Here is a 21,048-nt window from a genome sequence, read left to right as displayed (position 1 = left end):
AGTGCTATGCTTCAAATCCATTGTAGTCACTTGCACGTTTTACAAGTTGAAAATGACACTACTGAAATTGTCCCTAAAGTCATGTGTAAATGTCAATGAGCGGAGTGTCTGAACTTGTTGAGGAATGCTGCACGGGTACATGGTCCTCTGTTCGTCTTGCAAGATGAATTGCATGTGTGTAGGAAAGTGCACTATTGTCATAGTTTTGCATTCGGTGTGAAAATATGCCCTTATATAATCCCCAGACACCCACCTATATTTATAAATATACTGTGCAATAATCTGCTACTGTATTTGCAAAATGCATTTCATTCTGGCTTTGATCAATGTGCTACAATGTAATGTCGGTACATTGTTTGCATTATTGTTATTGGTAACAATATTAATGTACTGTATATCACAAGCAGTTCAACATACCAAATATGGCCTAACAATGTCTCGACTGTCCCGTCCTTTAATCACAAGGTATTTCTTAGTACTCTGTAGGTACCAAGGGCCGTTTTTATGACTGCCATGAATTACAGGAGGACCCGTTTCTAGATACCCCCACAAATAGGGAGAAATTATAACGAAAATTTTCATTCAAAGCTTCTACATGTCTCCCACCAATTTTAACACATTTAAAGCTTTAATATGCAAAGGGCTTCGACACCAGACTGACGTACTATCGTCTCATCCATATACTGCAGGTCGAAATACTCATCTGTTTTTTTCCACTGCTCCACTGGAATTCTCTCCAATCTTAAACAAAACATTACAACCTTGATCAATTCAAGAGCCGTATGTGTCAGTTTAACACTTATCTTTCGCGACGAATATTAAGGTTTTTGGGTTAGATTGCATAAGTATAAATGTGTCGTAACCCTTCACCCGACAGCCAATGAGTCAGGGATTTTTCACGTAAGCAAAACGCCAATTAGTTACTACTTCAGCCCACCGGTGTGTTGGAGAGTAAATCCACAACATTTACAGCCGTATGTGTATTAACTTTTGTTCCAACCTAAATGGTGCCCTTTGTTGTGAGCCTCTTGGCATTTTGCATCTGTGCTCCGCAACTGTGAATTAAAATATTTAGTGGCAGATCTAATAACGTATCGCCCAGTGTAATTGGAAAGTGTTGTTGAATACACATTTTTGTCTACAATCTCCTGAATTACAACTCATCCGCAGTAATGTGACCAATATCATGGACCGCATTATCCAGGTTATCCGTGAATGCATTCCACATTTGTGGGTCAAGAACAAAAAATTGTCCATAATTTGAATAGTAGGGTCACTGATAATCGCGCAAATAATGAGTCGTGAGTAATAGGGATAAGAGGAGTTGTGAACTCGAGCTCGCTCAACTAGAGAATGCATAACTCCACTTCGGTGGGAAACATTTGCGGATAATTAATCGGAAGAATTGGAGCCACTGATAATAGGGCTTTTCGCGGACTCGACGGTTAATCTCAAACTAAAGTATTAAAGTAAACTAAATATTTTTTTATTTAAAGCTTTCGTGACTAGAGGGATTCATATTATTCATAATAAAGGTTTTTGGTTTAGATCGCGTTATTTATAAATGTGTCGTAACCCTCCACCTCCCGACACGGCCAATCAGCAAAACAGTGTCACGTTGACAAAAGACAAAATAGTTAACTACTGTAGCCCACCGGTGTGTTGAGTGAATCCACAGCATTTACAGTTTGAATACGACGTTTCGCTGGTAATTACATCTAGCATCATCAGGCAATGCGCCAGAATGGCAAAGCCCTCACTTGCTCTCGGTCTTAAATAGAGCAGCAGGGTGACGTCATCATTTAACTCATTTCATGTGCAGTGAATTGAGGCGGAGGGGGGGTATTGTAATTATATAATCGATTGGTAATCAGTCAATTGTTATGATTAGTAATGAGTTGTAGATTAGTAATTAGTTGTAATGTGTGTTATTGTGATTATATGCTACATTAGTAATCCGTTAATGTTTCCCCTATAAGGAATTGTAATATGTATTATTTAATAATACGCTTCCAAGCCGCACTAAGCCTATAGCTATCAGAACGATTAAAGTTATTTCTGTTTCTCTCAATTTCAATGGATTCTCTAGTTAGTCTTTGCCAGTAATAATTGGTTTTACACAACACTTCAACGTTATCAAAATCAATTGAGTGTCCTTGTTGACAAGCATGTTCTGCCACTGCCGACAGTTGTGCTTGGGATAATTTTATATTTCTTTGGTGTTCTTTTAGTCTTATGCTGATGTTACGTCCCGTCTGTCCAATATAGCATCTGCCACATAAACAATTAATCCGATATACACCTTCTGTTGATAATTTAGGTAATTCGTCTTTAGTGCAAGATACTAGTTTTTGAATTTTGTGTACTGTACCAAATCTTACTGTAATGTTTTGCTTTTGCAAAACACGGGCTAATTTGTCAGTTACTCCTGAGATATATGGAATTTTAATTGTTTTAAGAATCTGATCGCTTTCAGCAGTGTTGCTTTGCGATCGTGATTTGGCATTCAGTGCTCTGTTAATTTGAGTATTATTGTAGCCATTCTGTCGTAATGCTTCTTTAACGTGTTTGATCTCTCTCACTAGACTCTCACCATCTGACACTGTTTTAGCCCGATGTATGAGCGTCTTGATAAGAGAGGATTTCTGAGCTGGATGATGATGCAAATCTGCATTCAGATAGACATTAACGGATTACTAATGTAGCATATAATCAAAATAACACACATTACAACTAATTACTAATCTACAACTCATTACTAATCATAACCATTGACTGATTACCAATCGATTATATAATTACAATACCCCTCCTCCGCCTCAATTCACTGCACCTGAAATTAGTTAAATGATGATGTCACCCTGCTGCTCTATTTAAGACCGGGAGCAAGCGAGGGCTTTACCATTCTGGCGAATTGCCCGATGATGCTGGATGTAATTACCAGCGAAACATCGTATTCAAACTGTAAATGTTGTGGAGTCACTCCTCAACACACCGGTGGGCTAAAGTAATGAACTAATTGTCTTTTGTCAACGTGACACTTTTTTGCTGATTGACCGTGTCGGGTGGTGGAGGATTACGACATATTTATAAATAACGCGATCTAACCCAAAAACCTTTATTATGAATAATATTGGTCGTGAAAGCCTACATGTTTAACAGGGATTCATATTCTTTGTTCTTATTGTTTTATATTTTCATTATTTGATTGTTTCCCTTCGACGTGACTTTACCGAAAGAACCAATAATATAAATGTTTTACCAGGTAAGGCCCACTGACCTATACACCTCTCTTTCAGAAGCGACCTGCCCGCAAATGATAGCTCAACGAAGTGGCTTATCACGTAGAAATGTATATAGCTGCCAAATACTCAACGGATGTTCATTTTAAATGTGGAGGGAAAAGCCAGAAGACCCGGAGAAAGAAACATGCAAACTGCAGGCGTCAGGCTCGGGGTCAAACCCACGACCTCCTGTATACCCGAGATGTTATCTCCTATACTCTGGTTCTTTCGGTAAAGTCACGTAGGTATAAAATTAAATCACGACGTTTCGGGCGCAACACAAGCGTCCCCCTACCGCACATACCCCTCTCTATCTCTCCTCCCTGGCTCCTCCCCCCTCTCTATCTCTCCACCCTGGCTCCTCCCCCCTCTCTATCTCTCCTCCCTGGCTCCTCCCTCTCTCTATCTCTCCTCCCTGGCTCCTCCCCCTCTCTTACCTATATAGCCTCTTGTCACAGCAGCCCTCTTGCCCACTTCAGCAATTGTTTCTTGCTGTGGTTGTCCCACCTGATGACATACGCTTGTGTTGCGCCCGAAACGTCGTGATTTAATTCTATTTTCAACCTTCGTGACTTTACCGAAAGAACCAAAGAGTATGGATCCCTGCAGTCACGAAAACTTCAAATCTAGATTGAATGTTATCTCCTCTTATCCGTCACCCTTGATAAGGGCCCCCCCCCCCTTAATACAGTCTTTTTTATTTCGTACGGCTTTAGTAGATGCAGAACAACAACTTACAGTTTCACATTCATCTGGTCAAAGCAGCGGAGTGTTATCGTCGCTGTGATGCCTCCTTCACATTTTGTGGATCGGGAAATTGGCCTCGTGATGATAACCTTGTTACACGGTCTGTTCCGGATGACCGGATTAGTATTTTTTGCTGCTGCTGCTGTTGTAATATCCTCCATGTTGTGCATCAGGGCATCTGCTGCCACGGGTTCCAATGAAGGGTAATAAAACCGAGGGGTTTGTGAAGAGGGAGTTTATTGCATCCTGCCGGTGCGGACAAGCCGCCGCCAAACTCGAGCGATTTCAGTTTTATTTATTTTGGTATAGCCCTGTGAGCCATTCGGCTCTTGAATCTGGTGCAACCACAACCAAACAAACAAGCAAAAACAAGAACAAGAAAAACATCTTCAAGTGACTATGTGACTGTGCAAACAGAAAATCCATGAAAAAAAACCCAGCAAAATATTCCCGAAAAAAAAGCACCGTGTACCAACGCCGTGTGCGAGTGCGTGATGTGAAGGTGAACCGGTGTCCGTCGATCCGAGACGCCCCCCCTCTCACCCACCACTCAGGGCGATTTTTTTTTATAATGCTAAACGAAAGTCGCCAGCGCCTCGCCGTGGTCGGTAAAGGAAACGCGACAAGATTTCGTTTCTTTGCGTGGGGCCTCTCGTCAAAAAATATGGCGTGGGGACGGAGGCTGCTGCTGAGGCTGCTGAGGCTGCTGCAAAGCGGCGGTGATTAAAGGAAGAAGACGAACAGGACGAGACGTGATTTTGTTTGTTTGTTTGTTGTTATTGTTTTAATAGAGGGCTTGGGAAATTTTATTTTAATTTGTAAAAAAACCCAGGCGTTTTTATTATTATTTTATTATTATTACTAAGCCATTATCATTGGCTCCGTCAAAGTGTGTGGTGTGGTGGTGGTAGGGTGGGGTGGGGGACATCCATCGCAGAGTCGGCCCCTCGTCTCGGTTCGCCGATCCCCGCGCCGCGCTCTTCGTGTCCGGTGGGACAGCGACGACGACGATGATGATGATGGCGATAACGTTCTGGTCGTGACAACAACAAAGCGAGCAAGGACGCGGACAAACGGCAAGGTCGAAGAAACAAGGCGTCTTGAGACGTAACACACAGAGGCGAGGAGGCGAGGAAGATGAACGCACAGAGCCCTCCCGGGTGCCGCTTCGTTGACTATTTCGTGGTGTGCGGACTGGACCCCGACACGGGCTTGGAGGCCGATGAGCTCGCAGGTAAGAAGAGGGTGCGACGATGTCCAGCTGACGACGACGACGATGATGATGGGTGCCGATGTTCTAATGATGCACAAGTCGTTCGCGTCTCTCGTGTGTGTGTTTGTGCTGTGTCGCCTCGTGTGTATTGCGCATACAAAACGTGCTCCGAGTGGGGGGGGGGGTTGTTGTTTTTTTTTGTTAAGCGCACTGCGCTACGCAGGCCGAACCGAGTTTGTGGTTTGACACCCCGCTCACGGCACATGATCGTGTGACCTGCCCCGACAGCGGGGGTCTTCAGGTGGACATCATCGGCCGACTTAGCCGTGAATTGAGTAGCTGGTGTGGCTCTGTGTGTGTGTCTCTGTTTTGTGTGTCTCTGTGTGTGTCTCTGTTTTGTGTGTCTCTGTTTTGTGTACCGAAGGAGGGGGGGGGGGCGGCGGAATTACAGCACTGGAGAGGCAAATGCGGTCGGGCGTGTGGTGCATGGGATTTTGGGCACAACAACCCAGATCGTGTGCCCTCCTGGCCCTTAATAGGTGCTCGCTAACAGCCCCCTAAGCCTCGCCGCAGTAGTTCGTGTGTACGGCTACATGGGAGGTGGGGGTCATCTGTCTTGGCGCATATGCAATTGTGTAGCACATGCTGAATAGGCAGAGGTGTTATTTATTTATAGGGTTCGTCCAGAGACTTCTATCACAAGGATGAGACGAGGTCTGTGTGTGTGTGTGGTATGTTACCAACGCATATAAAACGCGTTTTGTACGCTTAATCTATCAACTGGTGCATACGGTCTCACTGCTGCTTGTGCTGTATATCATAAGTGTACATTGATTGTGGGTAGCCAGCTAAATGTATCGAGTGTTTCCAATAAAGTGTATCGTGCGTAGGTGTTTGTATTTATTGAACTGGTTGGTCGAGAGCGGCAGAAGACCAACAGAGACCTCCCATAGTTCAGATATTGATGAGACAATTACGAGAGGTGAGATCGTAGAGAGAGTGGCTTTTTCAGAGGGATTTGACGAGTTGTATTGTTGTGTACGTTGACTCAATTGACTCTGCCTACAAATATTATCAAGCAGCATTTGCTTTTAAAGCAAGCAAACTCTGGACCGCTTTCGACCTTCTGGGTCTCATCAGGAGAGTCAAGATTGTTAATCAAATGCTGCTCGATTACCATGTGTCATTTTGGCAAGAGTGCTTCTTATAAACGATGGCACCCGGGGTATGTAAGAACGCAGTGGGACTGCAATTATGTTACAAATGTGGCCTTGCATGATACGGACTCAGGTTGTGTTAGTTTGTTTACTTACATCTGCTGCTAACCCTGACAGATGTCCTTGAATGATTATAATTCGTGTATTTAAGAATGTTTATTTATTTCATCTCTCCGAGGCTGTGCCAATGCCAAACAGCACCAGTCTGGAAGCACACTGACAAGTTAATGGTTTTCAATTTTGAGAAATTTCTGTCATCGAGTGGTACTTTTAGAATCTTTGTTATTTCTCATCAACTTTCCATTTGTAATGTTGATGTGAAATGTTTTGTCATGGCTGATGATAATGACAAAAACATATGAGCCTCTTTCTCAATCCACTGCTGGATGAAGGCCTCCCCACGCCGTATTGGGTCATGGGAGTTGTTTGACCTTTACCACACTGGTCAGTAAGGTTAGGAGGGGTGTTCAGGACTATATGACTATATGCGATTTCAGCTTACTGACGTTAGCCGTGGCCTGGAATAGAATGTAAGCTGGCGATTTAATCGTATTGCAGAGCGCTAGCCACTGCTCCACTCTTCCACTATTCGACTGCACTCTGTGTGTATACCATTTTATATGTTGCAACTACTGTAAAGCAATACTTGACACTGGAAATGTTATTTCTAGATAACACACGCAACCTTTCTCCGCCCATATGAGCGTATTTTGTCTTAATCATTTACTTTGTTTTTGTACTAAACATCTATTTGCAACAATAATACGTCCCACTTTTTTGTACAGAGCATTGGTTGATATGGCTACCTTTATACGTTATATAATCCAAATTGTGTTGCGTAGTCGTGCGACTTATTCACATGACTGTGTGTGCCAGGAGTTAATGATTGAAAAGGTCACTGGGCGGGCAGCATTGTGGAGTGGATATGCCTGCATAATGGACCCCGAATGCATATCTATGCTAAAGCCCATCATCGTCCTTGGAGCAATGCTTGCATCCACCCCCACTTGCCCAGGCTGTGTTTGAAATGTGCCCCAATTCAAAACCGTGAATTCGACTTGGATGTGCTCTTCTTTGCAGGTCTAAATATTTGGCTATTGTGTAACAAGTACCATAAATATGTCAATGCATGCAATAACGGAGCATGGTTATTGCATTGTGTATGGTGTGCAGATTTTCCATCACTGCATTGTCCTATGCTGCACCATCCCTGTAATACAAACAACTCTTTGTAGGATAGCAGGATAGGACAATATGTACAATACTTACAAATCGGAAACAATATACAATGCAGTAATCGTGCTTTAATTTAACGGTTATTATAATACAATAATCAGCGTAATTATGGAGCATGATTTATAGTATATTGTTGTAGTTGTAAGTACAGCTTTTTTTCCTAGTCGCAGAGTTTGTAAAATTTACAGATGTTAATTGAGGCGGCGTAGCAGCGTTCTTTATACGGTACAATATTCTTTATCATATGTGCCTTTAGTCGGCCCGTGTGCCAATAAACCCTTTCTATATAACCAATAATATCCTAATCTATTCGTACGAATATAGTAACATATATCAGTATGTATCTTTTATAAGGGAGACTAAATCGCAAGATCCAGACAAGTTCCACATCTAAATCTGCAGCGACGATCTCTTGTATTTATATTTCTTATGACTGATTCTGTTAGCCATCCCTGAGCTCCGGTTATCCTACTTGTTCATGCCCCATATAAGCCAAACTGTATAAATGTAATGGACAATACTTTAACAGTACACTGCTGAATGAGGGCCTCCACACTTCTTTCGGTCATGAAGATTGATTTCACCATACTCGAACCAGTACCACTCAGGGGTTGTGTGTTGGCCGTGTCCAGGAATCAAACTCAGGTTTTCCGGGTTCGTAGTTTAATACTGATGTATTGTAAGTGCTTGGGTTTATGCACTTTACATACTCATCCCTTACATCACCCTCATTACAATGTTTTCTAATTAGAGTATCCAGGGACATATATGTACTTTCATCATAAAAAAACGAATTGTATCCTTCTTTTCAAAATACAGTAGAGTGCAATTATTTTATCTGTGTTGACTTGCATCTTTTAGTATGCAATTCTGTGGGTTCTGTTGGCAGATAAGGAAGTTATTGAACCACAACTATGCATGATTTGCAAAGACATTGCGAGACCAAAACTGCGTGCACAGCAGTCTTTGCCTCACTACTGCCGAGGGCTATTTCCACAGATGGAGCTCTGTAAGAACTGAAAACATGATTGGACATGTACATGTTTAAGTTTCAAAATCATCTCTATTTTGTGTCGGTGCACCGTTTGAACACAAGCCTATGATCAAATCACCTGGGATGCACCCAATCCCATCACACCTTTGAAGCTAAGCAGACTTCGGCCTGGATATCGCTTGGACAAGTAACGACCATGCACAAAACAGTTGTGGCTGGAGTTGTGGGCAGCAGAGTGCAACAAAATTAATTGCTCTGCATTTCCTCCACCTTGACCAACTCACTGTGACCAACGTATGGGAAATATGGTCAAATAGCCCTCATGACCCGCATGGTGTGGATGAAGCTCTCATCCAGCAGCGGATTGACAAACAGGCTGTATATGTACACGTTTTATGTTGTCATCACTACCATTTTTTTAAAATAGCGTTTGGTGGGAACAAACCGCAAGCATATCAAGTACTTAATGTGAAAATGGCTCCACGTCCTAAAATCCTAAACTCTTGTTCATAATTTGAAGGACGGTCATTATTTGCATGATGGCAATTCACTATGGGGAATGTGAGTCGTGATCTTTCACACACATTTGAGTATTTTCCTCTGCAAGCTTTATCGGAGGCACATGGAAATGTTCATGAACAGTATAATTAGGGTGACTTATTTCAGCCCATTTAGCACACATCACACAGGTTTCAGTGCTCAGTTGCATCACCTAGAGATGTCATCTACGCCTCACTGGTGAATTTGCAGCCAACAGAGGCGCCACCTAAAGCCTTTCACAAAATTGCAACATATGGAGATATGTTTTGTGAACCCTCCCCTAGTTAGAGAGCAGGACAGGCGATATATATTTATATTGAGAACTTTGCACACCAAATTTTTGCTGGCAAATGCATTTCGAACATGATGGCCCAGTTGCCTGTTTTTGGCTATCATTGCTCTAACATTTAGTAACCTCTTCTGCATAGAGCTCTTTTTGTGTAGTAGAAATGTCAGAGTGCTGTTTCATTCATATAATTACACTACAGTATTGTATGACATAAGATTTTCACTTTGCAGTACGTACATTAAACTAAAACTATACTTTGGTTCTTTCGGTAAAGTCACGTAGAATGAGAATAAAATAATAAATTGATAAAATAAAATAACACAATAATATTTTATCAATTTATTATTTTATTCTCATTCTACGTGACTTTACCGAAAGAACCAAAGAAGATGAATCATTGCAGTCACGAAAGCTTTAAATCGAAAAATAAAACTATACTATTTTTTGTTTTCCGAGGTAATGGCCCAGTGAGCTATATAGCTTATTTTCATGATAGCCCAATGAAGTGGCTTGTCACGTGGAAATATAGCAGCCAAATATTCAAAACGCATGTTTCTAAATGTGGAGGGGAAAAAACCGGAGGACTTGGAGAAAAATCCGCGCGACCACGGGGAGAACATGCAAATTCAAAGTATACAGTCATCGGGGTCGGGATCGAACCCACGATCTCTTGAATACCATGCGAGGAAGTTAACATTTCGCCACCGTGGCACCATTATATTATCCTAGCCCATTAAAGACTGAAAAATGCATGATTCGCATGCTATAAATTACGAAGCAGCATTGTACTTTTGATTTAAAGCTTTCGTGACTGCAGGGATTCATATTCTTGGTTCTTTCGGTAAAGTCATGTAGAAGGCAAACAAAATAATAATAAAAAAATTATTGCTGTGGTTTTCACACCTGATGATGATTGCTTGTGTTGCAGTCGAAACGTCGTGAGAATTGTATTGTTTTATATTTGTATTATTTTATTGTTTCCCTTTTATATTTGTATTATTTTATTGTTTCCCTTCTACGTGACTTTACCGAAAGAGCCAAGAATAACATTGTACTCGTTCATATTTATATTATTTTGCCGTAATTCATGCACCATTGTGCAATGCAGCACGCCCAAGTACAATGTGGCAATATGGATAAGTGCTCAGCTGTGTCAGGTGGCTTGCCTGAGGCAGAATTACTTTGTTGGCCAGTGCATGCTGATAGTTTAACACTTTCCACAGCAAGTGTACAATGAAGTTTTCATTTAAGTTGCCTCATATATGGTACATTTGATGGAAAATGGACAGACAAATACAAGCCAGGAACTAGCGTTCACTAATTTTAAGTAGAGTGTAGAGCTGAAAAGATGCAGAGGGATGGTTACAAATATTATTTTAAAAAATAAAAAAATGTTAACGACCTTTTTCTAGCAGGGAATTTTAATTTGGTGGAATGAACACAACTGTTTAGAGCGAATCACACACCCCAGTGCAACGCAATGAAATGATGTCGGAATGTGGAAGTGCACGTTAACGTTTTTTTGTGATTCATTGTTTAATAAAAAAAAATCACGATAATTAATGATGCACAAGTAATGTGTTAGGGCCCGGCCCCAGTGCTTTTGCAACTGTGCTGTGCACGTGGTTGGGTGACGAGTCAATTCTCCAGGCGGATGCGACTCTCTACCGTGGATTTACGTAATACCCTGAGAATATTGGTGACAAAAATATCGGGTTTAAAATCTATTAAGAGTGGCTCGGTCTTTTCCGTCTGCCCATGTTACTTAGAGAGGAAACCGAGGGACTACGCCGAGGTCAGAAACTTAATTACAAACAGACATTATTGATCACATGAGCTTTGTAAACCAGTCAAATGCATCACCGTTGATGACCGGTCGGTGCTCTTATTTGCTGTGTGTTTAGGGAATGTGGAATCTGCATGTGACAAAAATAATAATATTAGTGCGGCATCACCGGTGGGTATAACTTCTTCAGACCACATGATTTAATCTTGAGCCACAGAACACGGTTACTGTATCGTATGCAAGGCTTAGTTCTGGCTTGTCTCAAGGTCATTCTGTTTCCTTCCGTTTTATTCAAAACCATGGCCTTGTTTCTATAATGGGGAAAAGGAACTGAAGTCATTGGCTTTGTAACATTCACCGGCTGGAGCTTTGTATAATTTACTCCTAAAAAATATACCGCAGGAGTCCATAAATATTATTTTACATAAATGCAAATACTGTACAGTATTCTAAGTATTGCTGTGATGTGTGTAGCTTTAGTTGAAACCACATTTAAAAAAAATTATAATCTTGCATTTAGGTCAGTTGGTAGGGCTTTGCCAGTTCTTTGTCTCTTTGATGTTTAACACAGACAAGAAAAGGCACATCCTCAACATGACTCCCATGAAAAATGCATCACGGGATATCTAGCTTAGCCCACACCGATGGTATTAGTGTGCCGGAATAGCAGGGCGCACGGTCTGCTATAACGGGAACGTGATTGCAGGATGATTGTGGAGAATGGACACAGTGCACTGTCACTCGTTGATGTTAAAGCAACGTTGATGGAGGGCGTTGGAGAATTTGATTCAAAATGCTTGCATGGTTTACACAGCTAGGCATGTATAATAATCTACGTGCTGTAATTGTTTTTAAAAAAAATATGGTTCTGTTGAAGCAAAATTAAGTTGCTGATATTTTATTGAGTTGCATGCATGGCTTCTTAATTGGTTCTGCAATACAGCACTTGCTTTATAAAAAGGAGGCCAGATGTAGGTTGTTTTTTTTTTACTCAACCAATACTGAAATTTACAATGTCACAGAAGCCAGTTTTCACCCCGTGCATTAATACACTTGCAACAGGAATCAATATCGTCAGTGTTTCATTGAAAGGTCCAATTGTTCATTGTAATGATTTTTGGGGTTTGAACAATAGACTGCAATCACATTGCCATTTTGTTTTTACCTGCACTCCACGATAACAGTGGAACATTTAGCTCGAAAACTGCTGCCTTGTTTTGATCTTTTATAGCTCCGTTGAAAATAACAGTTATTTAGTTACTCCTTTATATTGTAATAGTTCTGATGCTCTGTGATGTATAAATATTGCTACGCCTGTAATATGTATAGGTATTTTTTTTTATTTTACCGCTCATCGCATTGTTTGGAGCGTATGCTTGGCTGTGGCTAACATCGGTGATAATTATCTGAACCGGTTTTGCGCCTTCCCCTAGGTCGACTCAGCCTTAAATAATTGTGTGGTGTTTAACATCAGCGTTGGGAAGACAAAGGGGGACCGAGTGTGGCGCTAGCTGCACCATTCCCCCTCGTGTGCCACGCTGGTCATGATGGAGTGCTCGCAAGCAGGGCAGTCTGTGTAGGCTAAACGAGAAAGGGTCCTTTGTCTTCCTTACTTGTGTGTGCTCTACCAGTTTTTAATATACTAAAAGGGGATACACGTTTATGTCTGTAGATGTTTCTCCAACCACACTAGAACGGTTGGCTGTGTACCGTGCGAAAGAGGTTCTACAATGCGTACGTGCATTTTTCCAGGGGTACATTTGCGATGCACTTGTTCCTTGGTGGTTACTTAAAAATGTTCACGGGAGGGGGGGGAGGGGTCTGCTCATACAGATTTTAAAATAAATATGAATGTTTCCAACATTGGGTTAATAACCAGTGTTCCAACACTGTTTGAATGTGACCGTTAAGTTGGTTGTCACTGACCAGCAGGGCTAACCGAGGCAACAGTGATACCTTGCGGCTGCATATGGTCTCAGGAACATAATCTCTACATAGCCCTGTCGAGTTGTTTTGTTCTTGTTAAAACGATACAGCATAATTCGCATTTAAATACTATTAACTGTCGATTGTCTGTGTGCGGCTTATCCAGTTTGCGGATTATCCATTCTCATTTGCACCTTTCGGCATGCAAATCTGGCTTTGTAATTAGCTGCTCCTCACTCGCGGAGAGCAAGGGTTTCGGTGCCCACGTGACTGCAAACATGTCGAAGAAAACAGATGGGGGCATAGAAGTACAGTACAGTGCATCAATGCATTCTGCTGCATTGCTCTCTGAAGCCCGCAACGTAGCCCCATAGCGTGTAGCACCTGTAATGCATGGTATTCTCCCATTAAGGCACCGGTAATTTCCCAGGCTCAAGTCTGTGCTTAGCTTCTGAGATCTTGCGAGATTCCGGGTGATTTTGCCATCGGCAGAACCCATTTGCAGTACCACAAATTCTAGAACCGTTGCAGCTCTGTGTGTGTGTGCACGCGCCTCACAATTTAAAAAAATCCCCACATGCGAGCTGTTTGTCACAGCTCTTTCCCGCAACTTATAGTCTGCAGTTTGGCACCGTTGCGTGTTCGTCACGATGGCTCAATCGCCCGGGGTGACTCCGTCACATCTGCTCCGCGTCTGCCGGCCTGGCCCGTGTGCTATGCTTTCACACGAAATAGAAAACTTGCTAAAATAAGCTCCTTGCTGAGTGTGCATATCCTCATTCTCATTCCTCCCCCAATCCCCCCCCCCCCACCACCTCTCACTTCTTACCAGAATGGAGTCTTCAATGTGTTAGGCCTGCCCCCCCCCCCGGGGAGAGCAATGGGACTGCCCCCCCCCCCCACCAAGCCATTAATTGATGTGACATCTGTTGTCTGTTTCAGCCCGCATTCGATTGCTCTTCGGAGTGGGGTTGGAGTGGGGTTAGAGGTTGCGCTAGGGTGCAGCTGTGTGGCGTTTGGCACCCCCGCGCACACACAGATGGGCACCGCGGTGATGAATGGCAAAAGGCTGAAGGTGGGGCTGGGGGGGGGCAGTTTGTTTCATTTGAATGTAAATGCGTTTACTCACGTTTTGCCTTTTGTAACACTTTTTCAGATATAAATGAAAGTATTGAACTAAAATTGTATTTTATCATGTAAGGTGCTCACTAAGCTGTACAGGTATAGCTCGTTTTCATAAGATACCTCGCCACAAGTGATCGCTCGGCCAAGTGGCTTATCTTTTGGGAGTGTATAGCAGCCAAATACTATAAAACGCGTGTTTCTAAAAGGTGGAGGGAAAAACTGGGAGGACCCGGACAAAAATCCACACGACCACGAGTAGAGAGACATGCAAACTCAATATATACCGGCGTCAGGGTTGGGTTCGAACCCACGACCTGCTGTATACCAGCCAAGGTAGTTAACATCTAGCCAGCGTGGTGTCACATCGTTGAGAAATAGTTGAGATGGAGTTGAGCAAGGAAAGTTCATTTCAGATATGTTTTTCAGATGACTATTCTATACGTAATTTATAGGGGCGTTTAATCTATGACAATTATATTTTTTATTTACATGGTATGTAAATATCATGAGCATCTTATTATGACTGGATTGTAAGTTTAAATTGCTCTATTAGTACAACTTTTGCAAGGGTATTGTTTTGTTTGTACGGCTGGTTCTATTGAAACCAATCTGCAGTCATTTGCCTCGTTTATTTTTTGCAGGTCTCTGGTTTGCAGGACTTGTCTAAATGAGCCGTCATCTGGTTATAAAATAAAGGATATGAATGATTGAGTGAATGAATGAATCACACTTGTAAGATTAAGATGATGAAAATCCGGCAAACCTGAAATTGATACCTGGCCACAGCTGACATGAGCGGTGAAGTGGTAACTGAGTTGGATTTTGTACTCTTTGGTTTTTTCGGTAAAGTCACATAGTTTGAAATAAAATAAAACAAATCACGGCGTTTCATTAGCAACACAAGCGGTCGTCGTCAGAGAGAATGGATTCCTGCAGTCACGAAAGCTTCAAATCAAGATTGAGTTGGATTTCTCCCGTCTCCTACCATCTAGCCCCCCTTTCATAACCCTTGCTGACCGGCTTACTTAAGTCTGGTCAAACAATACCCCCATGGCTGACAAGGCACGAGGAGGCTTTCATCCAATAGTGGATTAACAAAGAGCTGTAAACTATTGTTATTTTACTATAATTATCCTACATGGTGCAGTATTACTTTTTGTATGCTGAATATGCTTGTATATCGTGTATACCTGCACCAGTATAAACACGCGACAACACTGGAGCACTGTACAGTATAAAGAATTGCACCATATGCTGTGTTGTAAAACGTAGTTTTCTTTTTTTAACATGATGGACGAACCCCAACGCCGAGCGGTAAGTTATTTTCGTTTCCTACAGAACGTATATGCTTATCGGGAGAAGCTTAGCGCTGCGGTGAAACTAAATTCAAGAAGCATCGTTTTCGTGCGTGTCAGAGGAATTGGGGTGTACGTGAGATCACGTTGACACGTGAAATACAGGACTTGTTTGAAGTGCGCGGGGATTTCTTATGGCCCACAGGAAGCAGATGGTCAAGTTGTCTCAATGTTTCCTCCGGTGACACCATTCTTGCGTTTAATGATCAATAAACGTTATCGCTTGTGGCGCTACTGTCAACCATCAAACAACACAACAACATACTCGGGTCTCAAGACAACAGTCAAAACAACAAGCTGTTGTAAAATTAAAATGTAGTAAGCTCGTTTAAAGAAAAAAGACCTACGGCTACTTGAAGTTAATCCAAATATAAATAAAATGTGTATTTGTGCGCAGTTGGCTTCTGTGAAATTGCATGCTAATTTTAAGGGATCCCGCTTAAACGCATTTTTAGGGAATTAAATGCCTTAATTGTATTAAGGCATTAATATTTTAATGCTTGTTTCCCCACCCAGTCATTCGCACTCGACACTATCCAAGCCATTACTTTTTCATTTAGAGTCCCGTTTTTGGCTTCCGCAGTGTACACACTTGTGTGGCTCTCAAGACAAAATGTTGAAGTGTCTCCGAGTGGATTTAAATAATAATCATCATCATCAAAACCTGTGGAACTGTAGGTCAGTGGTCCGCACACTGCACTTTGTACATGGTGGCTTGATTTTGATTACGAGTCACTGCAAACATCAGTGACGGGGGGCTATCCAGTCACCATTCCACACTGACCAGAGTGGTGAAGTATGGCTAAATAGCCCCCCCCCCTTTCCAACATGGCGTGCAGAGGCCTTCATCCAGCACTAGATTTGTAAAATAGCTGAATAAACTTCATGCTCTTTAGTTGCAAAACGTAATTTTTTAGAAGGCTCTGTTATACCACTGTTTTATATAATGCAGGTGAAATCAACGTGTACATAGTTATGACATTAATAATTATAAGTCCTTTTTCCAGCAGTAGATTGACAAGAGAATCGTAAAATATTAAAAAATGTTGTCTTAACAATTCAATGACTTCGTAAATGCGAATGAAACAAAAACGCATCACGTGAACCTTGAATTTACGTGTAACCAATAAAAAAACCGTAAAGGTACACATCGTCTCAGTTTCGCGCACACGTCACTTTGACATACTTGAAAACTTACCAGGCATTTCGTAATTTTTGCAACCCGCATTCATGCATGCATGCATGTTGGCGGTGTGGAAATTCTAAAAAAAAAATGGGTCACGAGTGCCTTTTGACACACAGCCGTTTTGTGCGCGTGGCATTGGCCGGTTGGCTGGTCGTGGGAAATCCCACTGCAGTTTGTTGTGCCGAGGTGAGTTGGCTAAATCGCAGCCAAAGGTCACTTTGGAGAGTTAAGATCCTTGAGTGGTGCTCAAGAGGATCTTATTTAAGGGTGTCTTCACCTGCTGCCACTGGGACGACACACACGGAAATGACCGTACGTGTTCTTCCCTCGGTTTAACACGTAGGCTTTCGCGAACAATATTCTTAATAAAGGTTTTTGGGTTAGATCGCATAACTATAAATGATTCGTAGTTTGGCAAATCGCCCGATGATGCTGAATGTAATTAGCAGCAAAACGTCCTACTCAAACAGTAAATGTTGTGGATTTACTCTCCAACACACCGGTGGGCTGAATTAGTCACTAATTGTTCACGTGACAAACCTTACTGGCTGTGTTGGGTGGTGGAGGGTTACAACACATACTTACGCGATCTAACCAAAACATATTTATTATGAATTATTTTTGTCTCTCTGGCGTATATCATGTTTATGCATTTCTTTGTGCTTGGCACGAAAGTGTGAATTTTATGGCTGGGAATATGTGTCCCTAAACACCCACTGAGATTTGCAACACTACGCGTTATGTAAATGTTCTAAAATCTCGGGCCATTATCCTGTTACATTACAGTATTGCGAATGCCGTTGAACATTGTTTAAGTTAAAGTGATTCACGTTTCACATTTGTTATTACATTCGAATCGCGATTGCCCACGGACTTTCAGTGCCGCGGATTAAATTATCCCCACCGAATATTGCGGCGCTATTTGAGAAGAAGATTCGTATGAGAGCCATCAGGATTCATTGTTGCGCCGCGCCCGTAGGAGATTTTGTACTTAAATGAACCAGTTTATGCTAATGCACATAAGTCCATTAGTGCTGCTAATGAGATGTGCACAGCATACAGGACCAAAGGCGATGAACCGCCATCTATTTCCTGCTTACCGTTTGCAAGATTCGGGTTGTTTTGTGCTGGGGAGTGGTGGGGGGCGTACAAAGGTGACAAATTGGTTCCACGCCACCACCTTTACAATCACCGTAATCACTAAACCTTTAGCAGCCGTGTACACGTTCTTGCTGTGACGGATTGGAATTAATGACGTTGATCGGACGATGGATTACGTAGCTTTCCATTGTTTATTCGGGACCAGTATCACTTAACGTTTCTATTTTCAAAAATAATCACTATCTCTTTTAAACTGAACATTTATTTTCTTTTGTACATTATCTTATGTGTCCAAGGTTTAACAAACACGGCTGTGCAAATGTACTCTTTCATATATAAGCGACTGTTTTCTGGCAAAAGATAGCATTGCTATGCAAGCAGGTATAGCTTACGTGTGCCGGGCACAGAGTCATGTTGATTCATCAAAATGTCAAAGTTCAAATTAAAATAGCTGAGTAAGCAATTTGTTTATAGAACAAATAAATTATAGATAATATTCCCTATTGTATAGACTGTTACTAGTTCGCAAAAAAAAAACATTTTACTATAATGGTCAAGCAAATATAAGAAAAAACCTTTACGCATATGCTTATACATATTCCATAATGCCGCAGTACCAGACCTGAGCTAACAAATTATGCTTAACAGTAATAATACCTTTAAATTCTGTAACAGTTTGAAGATATAATATCAATCTCACAAATATCAGGCAATATTTGCCATTTGTGAGAATTAAGGAATGGGGTGACTGATATTTATCCGTAATAAAAAGGTTTATTTTGGGTTAGGTCGCCTTCAATATAAATGTGTTGTTAAACCCGCCACCACCCGACACAGCCAATTAGTAAGGTTTGTAACGTATAAACAAAATATGCCAATTAGTTACTACTTCAGTACACCTGCGTGTTGGAGAATAAACCCACAACATTTACAATTCGAGTACAGGAAGGAATACCTTGAACTTTCGTCCGGTTAGGGACCAGAGCATAGACGAATGTCAAAATTGGACGAATGTCAAAGCAGAGCCTTTATTTCGCCCTGCTCATTAAGTTTGATTATGGTAGGCTTTTCTTGCAAATTGAGAACCTTATGGGTTCTTTTAGCTTTACTATCACCACACTTAGGACCGAATATGAATATATTAAAGCACAAAAATAAGAATTTTACAGTAATCACAAAAATAAGCACAATATGAATACTGTACACGTTTTTTTATCATCACGAAAATAACTATGAACACTGTAGTATTATACTGTTATCACAAAAATAACTATGAATTGCTTACAATATAATCACAGAAATAAGTACAGTATAAATATGTGAATATACACAAATATAAGAGATGCTCACTGAACGACTTTTATTCAAAGACTGAACGAAAAAGATGGCGCGTGGCTTGAACGTCGTGGAAGGTTTGGGATGAAATAGGACGAAAGAGGAAAGCGCGTGGACGAAATTTAAAATGTGGTTATAATTGAAAACGGCCGAAAGAGCAAAGCGACGAAATTCAAGTGGACAAAAGTAAAGGTATCGCTGTACAACGTTCCGCTGGTGATTACAACCAGGCTCATCAGGTGATTAGCCAGAATTGCGAAGACGTCTTCCTGTTTCGTTCTTAAATAAAGTGAAGGTGATGTCATCATTGTATGATATTTATCTGATTCCTAAGATGCTATGTTACATACGTAAATCCATATTTATTGTCAGCAAGGAATTCTGAAGTGATAGACGCTACACCGCTTGATCAAGAAACTAAGTTGTGGTGATCAAGTCTGAGGTCTTGTCTGCACAGTACACCGTGAATTCCAGGCACCCTGGAGGACCGCATTTAATTGACAGTCCTCTCTCATAACCCCCGGTCGGGAAGTCATCAGAGGGCACAATTGTGGAAAAAAACCGACACTTAAACAAAATGCGTCGGTGCACGGTTTGACAAGTGATGTGCAAAATGTCTGGCAGCATTCATCAGCAGTATTTACCATGGTTATAGTGGACCATTAGATACCTTATCTGGATGAGTTTTTATTGGAAGTCCTTTGTTAATTTGTTCGTAAAAATGTCTAAAGATGCTTTTTGCATTTTACGCACCCAATAAATAGTGCATTATTGTATTAAGTGGCTCCCCGATGGCTTATTCTAGATTGTGAAGCAAAGCCAATAGCTGGATGCAAATTTAGTCCAGCTCAAGGTCATGAACTGAGTCTTGACTGATGGCAGTTTGGTCAAATTGTGTCCACGTACCAAGCCCAGAATCATTTTCTGTGCTTTATTGGACTGTGCATTATTTCCCAGCTGATGTAAATAACTGCTGAACAGTCACTGCTGGCCTCTAGCAACTGGCATTTTTAAAAGGCAGTTGTGATCGCTCGGACATTTTTGGAGGGGGGGGGGGTGAAGCAGTGGTTCAGTGGTCTGCACACTGCACTCTGAACCCAACAACCTGAGATTAAATCCCTGCTGTGGATATCATCTGTGGCGAGTGATATCTGAACCGGTACTTTGCTGCTCCATCGCCAACCTGCACTGACCAGCGTGGGGCAAATACGGTTCCAACAAACGTCTTGACCAGCACAGTGTTGGGGAGGCCTTCATTCAGCAGCCAATTGACAGAGGCCCCTAAATTATTACTAACACAGGAACGAGGCGACATGTTGGAGGACTGAAAACGCCAGTTACCTACTGTATAAGAAGTTAATCTGGTTTTAAAGGTGGCCCAACAATAAGCTCGCCATAGACAAGTTAAATATAGATCACCTTTTGTGGTAATGTGGTGTGTCGACCTGCACAGCAAAAAATGTACGCTTTTTTTTTTTAGCCCTTTGGTGTTCTGAAATGACCGTACAATACTGGGATGAACTGGAACCTTTCGGCAGTCTGACTTGGCAGGGGCTTGTGTTTATGGGTCACTAGGTGTTGGGGGCTATTGCAACTGTGCCAATATGTTCATGTCCTTGAGTCATGGGATGAGTATTGTGTACATTGATTATGAAAAATGTCCTGAAACATAAAGAGAATAGCAGCTTTTGTACATTTGTTTTCGTTTTGGTCT

The 21,048-nt window shown here is 41.6% G+C and overlaps 1 protein-coding gene across 5 annotated transcripts in view; it reads left to right on the top strand.

Moving 5' to 3' along the window:
* The first annotated feature begins 4,669 nt into the window (after positions 1 to 4,669).
* The window catches only part of LOC116939969 (DENN domain-containing protein 5B-like), a 54,292-nt gene continuing 37,913 nt past the window's right edge, over positions 4,670 to 21,048 (top strand). For 2 of the 5 annotated variants that reach the window (XM_032949086.2, XM_032949082.2), the window contains exon 1: positions 4,671 to 5,265. In XM_032949086.2, coding sequence (XP_032804977.1) covers positions 5,169 to 5,265 — 97 coding nt within the window. In that variant the 5' untranslated portion in view covers positions 4,671 to 5,168. Of the gene's footprint in view, positions 5,266 to 21,048 lie in introns of all 5 variants that reach the window. The other 3 variants (XM_032949087.2, XM_032949084.2, XM_032949083.2) reach the window with 2 other exon arrangements.

This window comes from Petromyzon marinus, chromosome 7, assembly GCF_048934315.1.
Source record: "Petromyzon marinus isolate PM22_M1 ecotype Great Lakes invasive population chromosome 7, UKy_Petmar_22M1.pri1.0, whole genome shotgun sequence".
NCBI classification, from domain to species: Eukaryota; Metazoa; Chordata; class Hyperoartia; order Petromyzontiformes; family Petromyzontidae; genus Petromyzon; species Petromyzon marinus.
Note: the sequence above shows the minus strand (reverse complement) of the source record. Positions and strands in the feature narration are given on the sequence as shown.